Here is a 17,541-nt window from a genome sequence, read left to right on the forward strand (position 1 = left end):
ACGAACGGATTAGTGCACGTTCGCGGTCCAACGCAGCAGCAACTCGTTGATGTACAAAGTCAGTTGGCCAAATACCACTCGCATTCGGTATACCCCACATTCATAGTCGCATCGCTCATCCAAACGGAACAACCGGCAGCGAAATAATATTAAAATGGTACGAATCGCAGGCCCGCTGCCTGCCTGCCGTCGGCTATTATATCATTTAATATGTATATAGTGAGCACACATATTTTGCGTATTATGTATTCGATATTAGGAGGACGATGAGAAAATGGACATTATGCGCAAGGCATTCCAGATGTTTGACACCCAGAAGTCGGGCTTCATCGAAACGCTGCGGCTGAAGACCATCCTGAATAGCATGGGTCAGATGTTCGAGGAGAGCGAGCTGCAGGATCTGATCGACGAGAACGATCCGGAGGACACGGGCAAAGTGAACTTCGATGGCTTCTGCAACATAGCGGCCCATTTCCTCGAGGAGGAGGACGCCGAGGCCATACAGAAGGAGCTGAAAGAGGCATTTCGCTTGTACGATCGCGAGGGCAACGGTTACATAACCACATCCACACTCAAAGAGATTCTAGCCGCCCTCGACGACAAGCTATCATCCAGCGATCTCGATGGCATCATTGCCGAAATTGATACCGACGGCTCAGGCACCGTCGATTTTGATGGTAATTCTTAAAACTGAATAATTAATCTATATATATATATATATATAAATATCTATTCCGCTTGCAGAGTTCATGGAAATGATGACGGGCGATTAGAGGTTCCATTTGATTGAGGCCCATTCTAGAGAAAGACAATCTAAGAACTGCTTCTTCTTCTTCTTGTTCTTCTTCTACCTTGCTGAGAATAGCTTTTTAATATATTTAAATAAATTAACTCAAGATTTTAGCTCTTGTGGCTTGCCAGTGCGTCGTACAGTGGAATTAAATCAAATATTATTGAAATTTTCAATGAAGTTTATCTTAAAGTTATTCTAAACTTAAGCTTAAGTTTTAATTCTTCAATTAGTATTTATAGATATATATAGACAAAGCCCAGATATGGTATACTAGTGCAGCAGTGTGGAAAATGTCTATAAAACATTTAGATTTAGGTTCGTCTTAGAAGTGTCTTACTTTATTTGAATATAAACAAAGCTGGAATTAATATTCCAAATAAACAAATAATAGTTTAGTTAAATTCACATATATTTCTTATGAGGTTGCTTAGCTTTCGGGTACTATAGTGTCCGCTATAGTGCGCTTATACGAGGCTGGCCTCAAGGAAGATGTAAACTTGAAGAAAATATAAAGAATAAATTATATAAATTAACATAAATGTATAGAAATTTCTTGGTAGATGCCATGTCAAGATTAAGCTCGTATACTATAATATATATATATATATATAGTATATATCCTATATATAAAAATATATATATATATATATTATTATCTTTTATTTGTTTTTAATATAGGATATAGAACTAAAGTATCTGGAATGCTGTTCCCTTAGTACTCCTAAATTCTGGTCAATTTTATATATAAGCTTAAAGATTCTCAAGCTTGAGATTTTCAGTTTGGCGAACTAGCTCTTTAGATGTCAGATATACCCTTTAGTAAGCTGCTGCCAATAGAAATGCAAGTGCACATACTCAACAGCAAAAATTAAAAAAGTCAGCCCAACTAATAGCTAAATTTCAAAGTACTAAGCCAATGTTAAGTAGCACTTAAATTAGATAAACAAATTTCAGTCATTCGTAGTAGATATAAAACAAAAATAATATATTTTACAAATACTTGGCGAGCTCTTCAAATAATATTTGCCGCCACACATTAAGATATTTTTAAATTAGAATCAAATTAAATATCTTGACAACTGTTGATATGCGAACCATACGGAAGCAGGGGAAGGCGAGCGTCAGGCATAAAATTTCATTCATAAAGTTTGTTTACGCCAGCAGATGTGAATGTAGATGTGTGTGTGTGTGTGTGTGAGTGGCTGTGTGCGCGTGTGTGTGTGAATGGGGTTGCTTTTGGCTAGCTAACAGAGCTCTGTTAAGTCCTGCGCTGTTAAGCGGCGAGCATCAGGAAACGTCTGAGGCTGAGGCAGAGGCTGAGCTCTGGCTTGGCGCAATTCAAATCTGTGCGTTCAGTTGCAGTTGGCGCTTCGTTCGATGCGGATCGCAGCAGTCGCGAGTTCCAGTCAAATTTATCAAACAGTTATCAAATCCAAATTCTGAATAGAAGATGTCCACATCTCAGGCAGTTGATGAGGACTCGAGTAACATGTCAACCATTTGCTCATTGGACGCGAGTGCGGCAAAGCTCGGGAATGGGAATGGAAATGGAAACATGAATAACAACAATAGTGCTCGGTCCAGCCGCGTGGGCAGCTCCACGGGCAACAGTACGAGCATGAGCACGGATTCGACATGCTTGGAGGAGCCACGCTTTGGCTGGCGACGATTCCAGCCGCAATGGCTGCAACGCTTCTGCACCGCCAAGTGGGCGCTCTTCTGGCTCTGCTGGGGCGGCGCATTGCAGGGTAAGTGGGGGTCGAGTGGGTCGGAAGGGGATGGGGGATATTTGGCACACAAATTCTCATTGTGGCCCGGGCTTAATTCATTTAATAGCTCTGTCTCGCTGATCCGCCCACATGCTTCTCAGTTTTTTGTTTCTTTAGCATGAGAATCAAAGATAAACTTTGTGTCTTAAGACCTAGTGTGAAACACCTCGTACATAATATTTATAATAGTTAAAAACTTCAATTGAATAAACATAAATTTAATTTAAATATTTATTCATTAAGCAATTATTTTTGTGAACTGTTTAAGGCAGTGCAGTTCTTTATGAAAATTTCTACCCAGTGCAACTCAATGAACTGTGATGGCAATGCAAGCTTATCAGTTATCTGATAATATTATCTTATCGTGCTTAATTAAATTGGGCCATATTGCTATGCAAATAAAATGCAAATTTATTAAAAGTTAAAGTTGATAAAGTTGCTGCTGTGAAATGCTGCATTTATTTAAATTGCAATTGAAAACGTGGAAAAACTATTCGATTTCTTGCACGTGACAGGTGACAGGACTTTAGATAATTCCTATATATAAACAGATATATGCATTTATACGCAGAAATTATTATGTATATATGTATTTATAATATATATATATATTATATCATATTATATTATTATATTATATTATATATATTTTATTATATACATATATAGAAAGAAATCATTAAGTATCATAAATTTATATGAAGTATATACTTTATGGCGTCTGCCGCACCTTCTTCTGTCCCCAATTATTATTTTGAAAATCAACTAAATTGCTAGAAAATTAATAAATCTTTATTTTTAAATTTGTATTATGTAAATTTTTTTGAAATATATTTATAATATATTCATATTTAAATATATTTCATATATTAAATATATTTATGCTGAGTTAATATTAATATTAATATTAATATTAAATATATTTTAAATTTAAAACATATTCATTTTAAAATTTTTTAAAATTGTATTTATACTTAAATATATTTATTTTTGAAAATGCTGAATATTAAAAAATATTCTTATTTAACTATATTTAATATGTAAAATATATATAAGTTCTGGATGCTTAAAAAGAAGTACAGAACAGCGTCTACTTTGAAGCTAATTCAAATTTCAAATCTGAAATGTTAAAGAGCATTATAGAAATATTTCTTGGGATTTTTTAAGTTAAGGCCACTTTGTCTTCCTGTGCTTGGGACTGTGCTCAATGTCAAAATTAAAGGACGCAGCCTTCAAAAATTATGGTTAGACGATTCAAGTCACTTTAAAGTATTTCGAAATACTGAGATTTTATATAAAGTAAAGTAAAGTATATTATTCAATAATAAGCTACGAAATAAATGAAAGCTGATAGTCTGCTTAACTAATTCAAGAAGCTGCCCTTGCTATCATTTAATGACATTAAGGAAGTTAAATCAATTTTCATAAATAATTATCATAATATGGGAAACACATTTAATTTCAATTTCAATTAAATTGTTTATCCACAAATTATATCAATTAGTTAAAAGTATAGCCCAGCTTAATTAAAGCTCTGCAGTAATTGGGTGTAAGGCTGGCAGCTTTGGTCGAGCCCAAAAGTCTTAAATAGACTTCGTGGCAAAAGGCTGGATTTAGAACTCGTTGATAAACTGAAAGTGTGACGCGAGCCCGGAGGCTGGGCCAAGTGGAACGCTTCATTAGCATCGCTGAGCATTGCACGGGCAATTTTCCGGCTTTCCGTGGAGTTTGGGCTCCCAGCCGAAGGCTGTGTGCAACAGATAAGCGCCTTGGCGAGGCAAAAGCATTTTGCTGAATGGGAAACGAGTTAATAATTAATATCAGCCCCCGAAGCAGTCAACAGACACTGTTTTTTTTCTCTATCTAGCCTGAGGATGCATTAACCTCAAAAAAAGGAAGAAACTGTCGACTGTGAATAGTTTGAAAGGATATGTCTAACGGGGAAGCTTGCCTGGCGCTGGCACTGTCGCTGGCTAGCTGAGTGCGCGTTGTCATAGGCGTAAATCGGGGCAATGCAAATCGTGGAGCTGGTAGCCATGACAACGCTACGGCAGCTTCATATTCATGTGGTTAATTAAAATTCAGCAATTGCGAAAGGCTGCACGGATTAGGCACTGTTCCAGGGATTAGCTCGGCCATTTGGGTTGCCCCCAGCTACAGGGGCTTGCTGTATTTATGTCTTGCTAGTGCCATAAACAAGCCCGCACAGATTATATGCATGGATTCCCACAGTTTTGGCATCTGTTGCACATTGCGCTACGTGAGCGCATTTCCGACTTGGATTGGGCCTCCCTTCGTCTCTCTCTCTCTCTCTCTGTCGACTCTTGGACTGGTGTCAAAGTGATGACAAGGCTGAACGCCCAGCCTCCAAGTGTTTGCCAGGTCGCGTGCAGCGATAAATCTCCCTGCTGCCAGCCCTTCCACTCTGCGTCTCTCTCTCTCCCCACCCCTCGCTCTCTCTCATCTGGTTTTTTGGTCGTGTTTGTCCAGTACAGTGCAGTTCGGTTATGAATGGCGGCACGTGACCAAAAATATTAATCAGTTGACATGGCATTAACATAAATCATCCGCTACGATTTGGGATTACAGCCATCGCTCGCTTCCTCTACGGCTTTTCCCATTTCCACTTGCTCTTGTATCACAACAGTTTTTAACGCTTTATTGTTTTAATTACAAAGCGTGTGCTCACTGTGTGTTTAGCCGGCTTCCAATACTTATAACTATACCTAAGTAGATAGCAATAGAAATAAGTGTTTGCTGTGAGATTTCAGCTGGGAAAACTAAGCCAGGATTTAAAGTCTTAGACAGAATATTTATACAAACTCCAATCAAATTAACGAGATTAAAGATCTTTTAAATTGTTTTAAAAATTTATCAATTAAAAAAAATAAGTTAGGCTTGAGAGACGAAAATATGAATAATAAAAATGTTTTTTTTTTTAGTTTTTTTTTTAATATTAAAGCAAATTATTATTTTGTTCAGCTTAGAAATTATATAAAACAGTTTTAAACGGTTTGTGAATTATATTTTATTAGTTAGCAAAAATATATGTTTATTTATAAATTTTAACTTTAATTGGTTTATCATAATTTTAATACAAAACATTCGAAGATTTCAAATTTTATTTCCATTAAATTTTTGTTTCTATTTTTCATAATTTTTTTAAACACTTAAAAGAATTTTTCTTAAATGTGCTTTAAGAAGACTTTTAATTTTCTATAATTTTTTATAAATAAAACATTTCAAACGTATTTTTAAAAATATTTTTTGAAGGGAGTTTTAATATTGAAGGAAGGAAATAGTTTTGATGTGTTTACGGCTTTGCTTGTTCTCAAAATTAGAGATATTTTTTATATAATTATTTTGTTAATAAATTCTATGGAAATTCGTAGTTTCAAATATTCAGAGAATTTCGCCGCTTAAGACTCGAATCATTTTTGGCTTTAATGCAATCTGAATGTTGCACAGCCTAAGATTCATTTTCAGTTACAATTTAATGTAAATTTCGTGAGGAAATTAATTTGTTTTTTTTTTTTTTTAAGCAAACTCTGCTAATTAAAGGCTGTCACAGCTAAAGACGCTCAAAGGCCAATCGGTTGATTGTCACGTATGCAGCAAAGTCGACACAAAGGACACTTCACTTGACTTCGCCCCGAATCGAGGCCCACCTCCAGCTGGAAGGGGCATTAGACATAGGGAAATTGATCCATATTACAGCACTTTTCAGGGGTAAATGACTTATGAGTGCTTGAGACATTTAAGTCTCCCCAATCCTCAACCCGAGGCACTTTTGCCCACTCTGCAGGGGGCTCATCCCAATTGTCGTCCGTGTGTCCAGCGTGTGTGACTAAAAGGACATTTTTCAAGCAGCTCGATTATTGGAAAATAAATTGAATTTGTTGTCAACACAATGAGCTCAAACACCTTACAAATATCTATTCTATAAGCATATAAATATATATATAAATATATATATATTTGTATATATATTTATGTGTAAAATCAATTTGTCGTACAGATATTTAATTTATAACTCCCCCAGCCTGCCCCCTGCTGCTACTTTATCCCCGTTTCATATTGTATTTCAATCTGTTGCTTTTGCCAACAAATCGAGTCATAAAATCATCTTAGCTGGTCTTATTTTTTATGACATCCGCCTTGAGGGATGATGTTGGTAATAGTCCTGAATAGTGTTGGGGGGTTTTGGGCTCTGACTTGAGCCAGGTTAAATGCGACTGGCTTCAAATACAATTCCGAATTCGTCACAGTTCACAATGATTTACTCTGTGCAAAAAATTTTTATATTGATATATTTGATTTATTTTTTTTGTGCATTTTTAAAGATTTTTTTGTATATTTTCAATTATATAATATTAAAGTAAAATTTTAAATAATAGTAAAGACTTCCTTTTAAGTTAATAAATATCTTAAAGGGAAGTCCTAGAAAATAATATATTATATTAAATTTATTTTTTATAAACAACTTTGTGATTTTTAAAATTTATTTTTATATAGATTGTCGAAATTATTTTTTGTTTAATATATAAAATAAATATATATATAAATAATTTAAAAATATAAAATATAAATAAATAATTATACACAAATCCATTTCAGGTCTAATTGTGAATGGCTTTGTGAACGTGAACATCTCGACCATCGAGCGACGATTTGGCTTGCGTTCGCGTCAGACGGGTCTGGTGGCCAGTGGCTACGATCTGGCGTCGTTTGTGTGCCTGGTGCCCGTGACGTACTATGGCGGGCGGAAGGGCGCGTCGAAGCCGTGCTTCATTGCCATTGGGCTGCTGCTGATGGGACTCGGTTCGTTGATCTTCTCGCTGCCGCACTTTCTGGTCGGCAGCTACCGAGCGACCATAGCCGAGGCGAATCTATGCGAACGGGATGGCCAAGCGAATGAGACGATGGTGGGCAATGCGACAGGTTTGTGTTGGGGGCTGGTCAAATAGCACTAAATGCGATGCGTCTTGCAGCTGGGTTGCGGCGCTGGCCTGGATGAGGCGGAACTGGAGCTGGGCGAGAGTCTAACTTGGACGGTTTGGCTGTTCTTTGCGGCACAACTTTTGCATGGCGCCGGCGCCTCGCCGCTCTTTACGCTGGGCGTAACCTATCTGGATGAGAACGTATCCACAAAGATGTCATCTGTTTACTTGGGTAAGTTTAACTGTCGCATTGATAAGACATTTTTGGGCAAACTTTGAGACGGCTGCTGCGCAGTCTGTCTGCTCAAATAAGCAAAACGCCAGCTCCTTGCGGGCATATCAAAGGATCTATTAGTTCCACACACACACGCACAGACACTCACGCACACACATGCATATTTATTTTTATTTGCTATATTCCAAACGATGCCAGCTACAAAGGGAAGTGAATATACTATTTACTATTTGCACCCCAGGCCCCAGTATCTTCCCCATTCCTGCTTGCACATCTGCGTCTGGCCTCTACCGCCTGCCCCACCCCTGGCCGCCTCCACGTCGCTTGTTGACCCAATTTTAAAGCTGAGTCAGGCGCAATTTGGCGGGGCCAGGACCAGTACCAGGACCTGATGTCAGCCAAGGGCCCAGGACACGCGCTAAGCCTGAAGACAGCAGGCGAAATTTATTGCCTCTTAGTTAAGTTTATCGTGCCTCCCATCCGACAGGATTCGGAATTATCAAAGCCCGTCCAGCTACGTCGTCTGCGCCCTTTGAAACAATTGAATTTCGTTTTTGGGGATTTTCTCAATATTTTTCTTTTCGCTCGTTTTTCATTTATTTATTTGTTACTCCGCCTGCAGCAGCAGCAGCAGCAGCATTCGAAAAGGATAAACACTTTCGCACAGAGCAGCCAAGTTATTAGTTTCACAGTTGCCTTTGCCCTTGCCCTGCCTCTGCCATGACACTCGTGCCTGCTCTTCCTTTCTTGGCTATTGTCATGCAAATTAAGATGCAGCCAAATGATAAGACATGCATCGACTTATTGCCAAAACAGTCAGCCAGCCAGCTAGTCAGCCCTCTGCCCTTCATTCTCCTGGCAGGCAGAAGGCAGCCTCTTTGTGGCCTGACAAAATAATTGATGCCAAACGACGCAAACAAATAGTGGCACAACTGAAAAGTGTCTCATTTACTTAACAAATTCTGGGAGATCTATGCACAGCTCATTTTTTGATTAAAATATTATAAATTTAGTTTCATATTTCCCTTCTAGCTTGTAGAACTTTTATCTATCAAAATTGTTCAGTTTAGAGTTTTATGCAAAGAGTTTTTGCTTCGTTGCAGTTCTAAGTTGCTCTCAACTATCTAAGACTTTGTGTAGAGTATCACTCAACTGGCTATACCCTACTGCCAAGCTGTAAAAAGGTTGCACTCTAGCCAGCTCAAGAGTCCAGTCGTGCTTTAAGGATATCATAATGTTTTATGTTTTATATAGTCAAATTTGATCACAATCGCGATCAGTCGTTCGACCTGTAAAGACGTGAATTCGAACAGCCTTCGCTTAAGCTCTACTGCTGCAGAGTTCTAAAAATAGAACTTTGCGGTGCATTCTTCAACGCAACAGCAACAAAAACCGCACACGCAGCGTTTTCTTATCGCTTGCTTCCGCGTAACTCAATTGCTTTAATTGCAATTTACGAAATTTCGTCGCTTGGCGCGAGTGCGCCTGCACTCAAAAGCACAATCCGCGATGACATCTAATGTCAATAACCTCGCTACAGCTGTAAAGGTAAATGCAGAAATGCAAGCCCAGCTTAACGTTGTGATGGCAAATAGGCAAGCCTCCATCATGCCAATAAACTCAAAAATAGATATCGCCTCCGTGCAAGGCATCACTAACAACAAAAACACGAAACGTAAACAGCCAAATTCACCAAAAACCATCAAGAAAAGGCTCATCTTCGACGAACCAAGCACCAGCAATGCAGCATTAATATCAGAAAATCGATTTTCACTGCTCGTAGAAGAAGATGAAGACTACAGCGAATCACCTGTAGCTCCAGAAGCCCCAGTATTGACCGACCAGCAAACTACACCGAAACCTCGTCCGCCCCCCATATGGTGTCCAAACATCAAGTCTGTGGCCCTACTTCAACAGATAATAGATAAAGTAATTGATGCTAAATCATACGTAATTAAGCCAAAGAAGAATAACATAGGTGTATTAACCCAATGCAGTGAGGACTATCGCAGAGTTATAGACCACTTTACTAAGCTGGAATTGGAGTTCCACTGCTACCAGCTTAAGGAGGACAAACCATATAGAGTCGTGTTCAAAGGGCTTCACTCCAGCACTGATACAACACTAATTAAAAAGGAATTGGAAACCAAAGGCCACACAATTACAAATGTGCACAACCCACTGAGCCGTATGGACAAAACACCGCTAAATATATTTTTTGTTGACGTGGCTCAGGCCCCCAACAACAAAGAAATTTTGGACATTCGAGTTGTCTGCAGGCAACGCTGCACAGTGGAACTGCCAAGAAGATACAACGACCTGACACAATGCCATCGCTGTCAAGAATTTGGACACACACAACGCTACTGCCACAAAGCTCCCAGATGTGTGCGTTGCGCCGGGAAACACGCATCCAAAGACTGCACCCGCGAAAAGGACCAGGCACCAACTTGTGTGCACTGTGAGTTACAGCACCCAGCCAACTATAAGGGCTGCCAAGTATACAAGCGGTTGCGCAAATTGCAATCCCCAGCACAAAAAAGGAGTCCCACACAAACACCGTCTACGGGTCCGAGTACTGCTTCCGAAATTACAAGGCCCCGGAGCATTACCCAAGCCACGAGCTTTGCAACGCCTATTAGTGGTGTTTCTTACGCACAGGCCGCTAGAGGTGGACCGTCAAATAAGAATACCACAAGTGACACTTTGTTCACTGAAATGCTTCAGCAACAACAACGTCAGTTTGACGCAATTAATGCCGAGCTCAAAGCGATGCGAGAAGTACAATCCCAACAAGCAACCATGCTAAACAGTTTAATGGCCATCATAACCAAGCTTGCCTACAAATAATGGCTTTACGTGTGGGTATCTGGAACGCCAATGGCCTGAGAAACAAGACTCAGGAACTGGCTGCGTTTCTCTCACAAGAAAACATAGATATAATGTTAATAACAGAAACTCATGAGTGCCCCACTACACAAATTTTCGGATACGAACACTATCAGGCTCATGGTGAAGGAGCAAACTGCTTTGGTGGATCCTCAATCCTCATACGAGCAACAATACCGCATACACCTTTACTGCCAATTTGCAACGCAACAATGCAGGTCTCAGCCATCACCCTGCCTACGTCTATTGGAGCGATCGAAGTTGCGTCAATTTATCTTCCGCCAAACACTGGTCTGTGTGATCATCACATGGAACAGGTTCTAGGCCAAAGGTTGAATAAGACCCTCATCGGCGGCGACTGGAATGGATGGCACCCATTTTGGGGAAGCAATAGTGCGAATCGTCGCGGAGAAGTCATATTTGAGGCGATTCAAAACTTACAATTCAGCATATTGGCGACTGGAGCCCCCACCCGTTACCCAATTAATGGACACAGGCCCTCGGCAATCGACTTCGCTGTCTACAAAGGCATCTGTGACCGGCAATTGACCATTGAAGAATCCTTGGACCTATCCTCTGACCACCTGCCACTAATAGTCACAATCCACGCGCAGCCACAGCCCTTGCCCATTAGGAAACAACTACTGCCAGCAGGATCAGATTTAGGAGTCTTTAGGCGCGAGCTCCATTACTCTTTGCACATAGAAATGGAACTTAACACTCCTGAAGACGTGGACTACGCAGCAAACAAACTGCAGGAAGAAATAGTCAAAGCTGCGCACCAAGCCGCCCCACCATCTTGCCAAACAAGACAACAGTCTCCGTACAACATCCCCCTCACCTTGGAGGCCCAACACCTACTAATACACAAAAGATGGGCCAGGAGACGCTGGTTAAGATTACGCACGCCTGATGCCAAATCCATGTACAACGAAGCCACGAGGCATCTTAAAGCTGCTCTCGCCCTGCTTCAAAAGAGGTGTATCAGCGATGCGCTGGTACGAGCTGAATCGCCCACTGACGCAGAGTTTCAATTATGGAAATTTACAAGAAAGCTCAAACGGCAGCCAATACGACGTCATCCCATTCGGAGCATTTCTGGTTCCTGGCACATTGGAGACGAAGCTCAAGCTGAGGCTTTTGCAAACCACCTTCAAGACCAATTCACGCCGGTGATTACCGCAGAGGCCTCAGAAATCGAAGCAACAGAAGACATCGTTCTCTCGCCCCTCCCAGCTGAAGACCAGATAACTGGATGTACAAAAGAAGAGGTTCTTGAACACATCAGAAGAGTGAAGGCAAAAAAATCCCCTGGATATGATCTAATAAACGGCAGAGTCCTTAGAGCACTGCCTGACTCCACCATAGACTACATAACTATGGTGTACAACGCCATGCTCCGCATCCGGCACTTTCCAGCCTGCTGGAAGCGCGCCGTGATTGTGATGATTCCTAAGCCTGGCAAACCCGTGGGAGAAATTGAGTCGTACAGACCAATTAGCCTGTTGCCAGTACTCTCCAAAATATTCGAAAGAATATTTCTGGAACGAGTACTGACACATCTGGGACGCCAGGAGGCCATTCCAAACCATCAGTTTGGCTTCAGGAGACAGCATGGAACACCGGAACAGGTTCACAGAGTTGTGCACCATATCCTTGGAGCCTTTGAAGAAAAGATGTACTGCTCTGCCGTCTTTTTAGACATCAAACAGGCGTTTGATCGAGTTTGGCACCTGGGACTGCTGCAGAAAGTGAGGACCACCCTTCCAGCCCCATTTTTCGCGTTGCTATCCTCATACCTTATTGGAAGAACCTTCCAAGTGTCAAGGGGGCAAACAGTATCCTTGACTAGACCAATTATGGCTGGAGTACCACAGGGTAGTGTTCTAGGCCCAACACTTTATACTTTATTCACAGGAGATATGCCAACTCCCGAGCCAAATATAGGAAGTACAGATGCAGTACTCATAGCGACCTATGCAGATGACACCGCCATCTTATCACGTCACGTATCTGCGCAAGAAGCTTCAGACTCACTACAAAAATATCTGGACTCTTTCGGACGCTGGGCAAAACGGTGGTGTATCACCATTAATGCACAAAAGTCTGTACATACTACCTTCGCCACTAGAAGAGGAGATTGCCCAAGCGTTGCATTGGGGCCCACTATTCCCAAAGCCTCAAAAGTAAAGTACCTTGGTATCACTCTTGACAGAAGGCTGACTTTTAAAGCGCACATAAGTCAAGTAACCTCAAAATGCAAAAGCAAGCTAAAAACCCTCGACTGGATGCTGAGAGCTTCAAGCAAGTTGTCTTACAGCAGCAAGGCCGCCATCTACAAGGCAATAGTTGTCCCAACCTTCGTATATGGTATCTCTCTATGGGGCTCCTCGGCGAAGACTACAAGGAACAAAATTCAGACCCTGCAGAATAAAGCACTACGCAGATGGACTGGAGCCAGCTGGTTTGTAAGAAACTCAGTCTTACATAGGGATTTAGCAATTCCCACAGTTGCTGAACTCATTGGGCGACACAGTTCAAGATACGCGGACAGACTTGCAGCGCATCCTAACCATCTCGCAAGCAACCTGGCTATAAACAACAATAGGCGAAGACTGAAGAGATTGCATCCTCTAGACAATATTAGAACTAATTAAGATAGTAGCTACAAGTGCAGAATAATTGGCATATCTGCCCTCCCATTAGTTAAGGTTTAGAGCTAAATGCGCTATAGAGTCTAAGACAATAAGCTGCAACAAAATAAAGAAATAAAAACGAAAAAAAAAAAAAAAAAAAAAAAAAAAAAAAAATTTGATCAGCAATCAATATCAATATGGTTAGGCAATTAGTATATTGTTTAAAATGTGTTTACAGGGTATATTGGCTTTTTGAAAATGTATGTAACAAGCAGAAAGAGGCGTGTCAGATTCCATAAGCCATATATGTATATGTCCAATCAGTCCGAGTCGATCAAGATTCGTCCGTTCGCTCGTCTGTCTTTCAATTCATTTATCCCTCCTATATATTCATATATTCATATATTCATATATTCATATATTCATATACCTCTATATATATTCTTCCCTTACATACACATATGATTAGACTCTTCATACTCCTTTAATTCGAGGCAAAGAAACAGACAGAAGTATTTTGTTTAAGGTCTTAGAATTGAGTTAGAGTCTTAGCTAAAAGTGAATTTATTTAAACATAACTACAGTAAGCTAATGATGTTTATACTCTACAAAAGAGCATATTAGTTATATGTATTAATATTGAAAATCATATTCTTTAATATATATATAATTCAGATACAATTTTAGAAAAGTTGAATGAGTAGAAAAATTAATCGATCAAATAGAAAGAATTTTGAAGAGAATCGCTCCCTCGCTCCTTCCCTCTCTCTCTCTCTCTCTCGCTCTCTCTCTCTCCCTCTCTCGCTCTTTCTCTCTCTCTCCTTCCCTCTCTCTCTCTCTTTCTCTCTTTCTCTCTCTCTCTTCATTTGAGTAATTAGACTCAGACATTTCGCCATTATCAACTGTTTAGCTCCTCCAAGACTTTGTGTAGGGCATCACGCAGCTGGCTATATCCTACTGCCAAGCTGTTAGCTCTATGAACATCCACTCATACACACACACATATTATTGTTCTCTACTTACTTGTTTAATTAAAGATTCAAGGGTGTCGCCACTTGCTGATGAGCATTCAATATTCGCAGGTATTTACTACACGATGGCCATAATTGGACCTGCAGTTGGCTACGTTCTGGGCGGTCAGTTGCTGCTCATTTATACGGATTTCGTTACCGTGGATGCAGCCGAGTAAGTAGATATATATATATGGATATGTAGCTTTGATAGTGCTTAAGTAACTGATAAATCCGCGATGATTGTTGATTGTTGATTGTTATTAATCGCGCGGCACACTTGAAGCCTGAAGAGGGCAGCAACTGGCAGCAAATGGCTTTAATGGCGGCTCCTGTGGGGCAGTCAGCGTGGTTCAGTGGCTGATTTGTTGCCCGGGCAACGGCAGCAGCAGCAGTGGCAGCAGTGGCAAATGCCACAAACACAAAGCACGCCGTCGCGTTAGCATCTCCGGAGACTAATAAAACAACATTTCGTGCTGACAACGAGGCAAATAAGGTGCGAAGGCGATTGGGAGTGGAAGTGGGTGTGGGTGAGGGTGTGGGGCGTTTGGGCGTGGGTGTGCGGCATTGGTTTGATCTGCCAAGCACTGAGTGCTGCTGCTGGAGTCGTGGCGTTGCATTGCACGGATAAGCCGCACGGCTTATTGTCAAGGTGATGCCATAAGTCATACGGAACTTGGAACTGGAAGCTTGGCGCTTGGCGCTTGCCTGGTAAATCTCGCTTGCCACTTTTACACTCGGCGAGCTACTAAATTATGCGAAGATATAAAAGAATGCACTGAATGGAATTTGGAAGGCAGTGCATGACTAAAATATACCCTGAACATAACATGCTTTGGCTACAATAAAATGGTTTCAATATTTGCGAATTCAGGGAGTTAATTATAAAATAATTTTGATATTTGAATTGATTTTAATCAATTTTGATTTATTGGGCCGAGGCCGTAACGTTTTTTAATATGTTCAATCTGAACTTGCTGCTTTATAAAAGCTGTTAAAAGTTGCAAGTCAAAATCTTATTGTCTGAGATATTGCTGGACCAGGGCGTAGTCAGATAGCCAGGTAAGCAGAGAGCTGCCAGTGCCTCTTAATCTGTTTGTGGATCTGTCTATGGATCTGTTTCGATGTCTTGTTCTTTTTCTGCCTTTAGCTCTGCCTCTCTCTCTCTCTGCTTCTGCCTCTGCCTCTGCCTCTGCCTCTGCCTCTGTCTCTGCCTCTGTCTCTGCTCCTGACTGCTTTGAGTTCAGCTTCTAGGTCTTGCTCTATTTCTGCTGTTGGCTTTGACTCTCGCTCTGCTTCTGCCTCTGCCTCTGGCTCTGTCTCTGCCTCTAACTCTGCCTTCAGCTCTGCCTCTGCCTCTGCCTCTGCCTCTGCCTTTGCCTATGCTTCTAGCTCTTGCTCTATTTCTGCCTTTGGCTCTGCCTCTGCCTATTACATACTTACTCATGCAAACCATATACCCCATTCTTACACATTTTCATAAGATACAGGGTATATGAAAAAGCTTGTTTATGCTTGTGACAAAACGTAGCTTACAACAATATTTCGGCTTATAAATGTAAATGTAAATTAACGACAATTTATGCGAGGAACACATATACAATTTAAGATAAGTTAACGAATTGTGGGTAATAAAATATTTAATATAAAAGCAATTGGAATTTGCAACAGATCTTCAAAAATGTTGAACCTGTGAAATTAATAATATATATATATATAATAATAATAATATATATATTATAAAATTATTAATATTTTCATAATTTTAATTTTAAATTAAATTTGTTTTATTATGAAAATTTATTTTAATGTATAAAAAAGAATTTTCTATATATTAAAATAATTTTTCAAATTTATTTTCTACGTTTTCTGCCACAGCTTAAGCCTGACCAGCGACAGCAAGGTGTGGATTGGCGCCTGGTGGATTGGCTTTGTGTTCGCAGCTGTGGTATGTGTGCTCATTGCTATACCAATCTTTGGCTATCCCAGAGCTCTGCCTGGTGCTGAGCAGCTGCAGCTGGCTAAGGTCTCCGAGGCGTATACAAAGCAAACGGCTCAGGCCAATGCGGGTGGGGCGGAGGTGGAGCCCGTGACAGATAAGTTGAAGCCACGCCGACGTCTTGGCGAGCTGCCACACGCTGTGCTGACGCTGTTCAGGAATCCCACGTTCTTCTTCCTCAATTTGGCTGGCGCCACGGAGGGTCTGGTCATAGCGGGCTTCGCCGCGTTTCTGCCCAAGCAAATTGAAAATCAATTCGGCATTTCTCCTGTGATTTCGGCTCTGGTGATGGGCCTCATCACAGTGCCCGCTGGCGGGGGTGGCACCTTTCTGGGCGGCTACATGGTGAAGAAGCTGAACTTGGCCTGTGGCGGCATCATCAAGATGTGCCTGCTGGCCACGCTGGTGGCCACCTTCTTCACCAGCTGCTTTCTGGTCACCTGCCCCAATGCGGCATTTGCGGGCGTGACCACGGCCTACGATGACAAGCAGCTGGGACTACCCCTAACACTGGAAGCGAGCTGCAATGCCAATTGCGGCTGCAGTCGCAGCAATTATGATCCCATTTGCGGTGCCAATGGCGTCATGTACTACAGTCCCTGCTTTGCAGGCTGCGGCCAGGAGGAGCAGCAGGACACATTGAAGAGCTACAGCAACTGCAGCTGCATCGATCAAAATGCCGACGCGACAAATGTGATGTGCGAGTCCAGCTGCCAGAGTTTGCCCTACTTTGTGGCTCTGTGCTTTGTGCTGATGCTCTTCACCTTTCTGGCCACAATGCCTGCCCTCTCCGCAACGCTGAGGTAGGCTGCCTGATCCTTGATTAGCTGAGCGTGCTTAATGTAAGCTTCATTCTCATTGCCAGATGCGTGGAGGATGAGCAGAGGTCGTTTGCCTTGGGTCTGCAATGGATCAAGGTGCGCTTGATGGGCACCATTCCAGCTCCGCTAATCTTTGGTGCACTCATTGACGAGTCCTGCGTGCTCTGGCACGAATCCTGCGACACGCAAGCAGGCGGCGCCTGTCTGGTCTATGATAATTTCTACATCAGTCGGTTAGTATGAATAGTTAGTGTATGGTAATTTAGCTACTTCACCTGCTTCTCTTCCAGCTACATGTGGCTGCTGGCCTTGGTGGGCAAACTCTGCTCCGTGTTGTTCTTTTTGGGCGCCTGGTGGTTCTATAAGCCGCCCAGCAAGACTTTGAATGCCAAGAAGGATACCCAATCGGAAATTTAAGCTAAGCATAACAGAGAATCGAAAGTAAAATA

General features: G+C 41.3%; 2 protein-coding genes across 2 annotated transcripts; both read left to right on the forward strand.

Moving 5' to 3' along the window:
• LOC111596981 (troponin C) lies at positions 1-959 on the forward strand. The gene is made up of 3 exons (XM_023311465.2): positions 1-157; positions 260-677; positions 745-959. The coding sequence occupies exons 1-3, from the start codon at positions 155-157 to the stop codon at positions 771-773; spliced, it is 450 nt and encodes a 149-aa protein (XP_023167233.1). The 5' UTR covers positions 1-154; the 3' UTR covers positions 774-959.
• Positions 960-2,165: 1,206 nt separating this feature from the next.
• Positions 2,166-17,541, forward strand: LOC111596978 (solute carrier organic anion transporter family member 4A1). The gene is made up of 8 exons (XM_030224457.1): positions 2,166-2,541; positions 7,180-7,487; positions 7,581-7,734; positions 14,345-14,447; positions 16,151-16,361; positions 16,401-17,074; positions 17,137-17,325; positions 17,383-17,541. Exons 1-8 carry the CDS (start codon positions 2,244-2,246, stop codon positions 17,507-17,509), a joined length of 2,064 nt encoding a protein of 687 aa, XP_030080317.1. The 5' UTR covers positions 2,166-2,243; the 3' UTR covers positions 17,510-17,541.

Source organism: Drosophila hydei, unplaced genomic scaffold (genome assembly GCF_003285905.1).
Source record: "Drosophila hydei strain 15085-1641.00,03,60 unplaced genomic scaffold, DhydRS2 tig00008114-arrow-pilon, whole genome shotgun sequence".
Classification (NCBI taxonomy): domain Eukaryota; kingdom Metazoa; phylum Arthropoda; class Insecta; order Diptera; family Drosophilidae; genus Drosophila; species Drosophila hydei.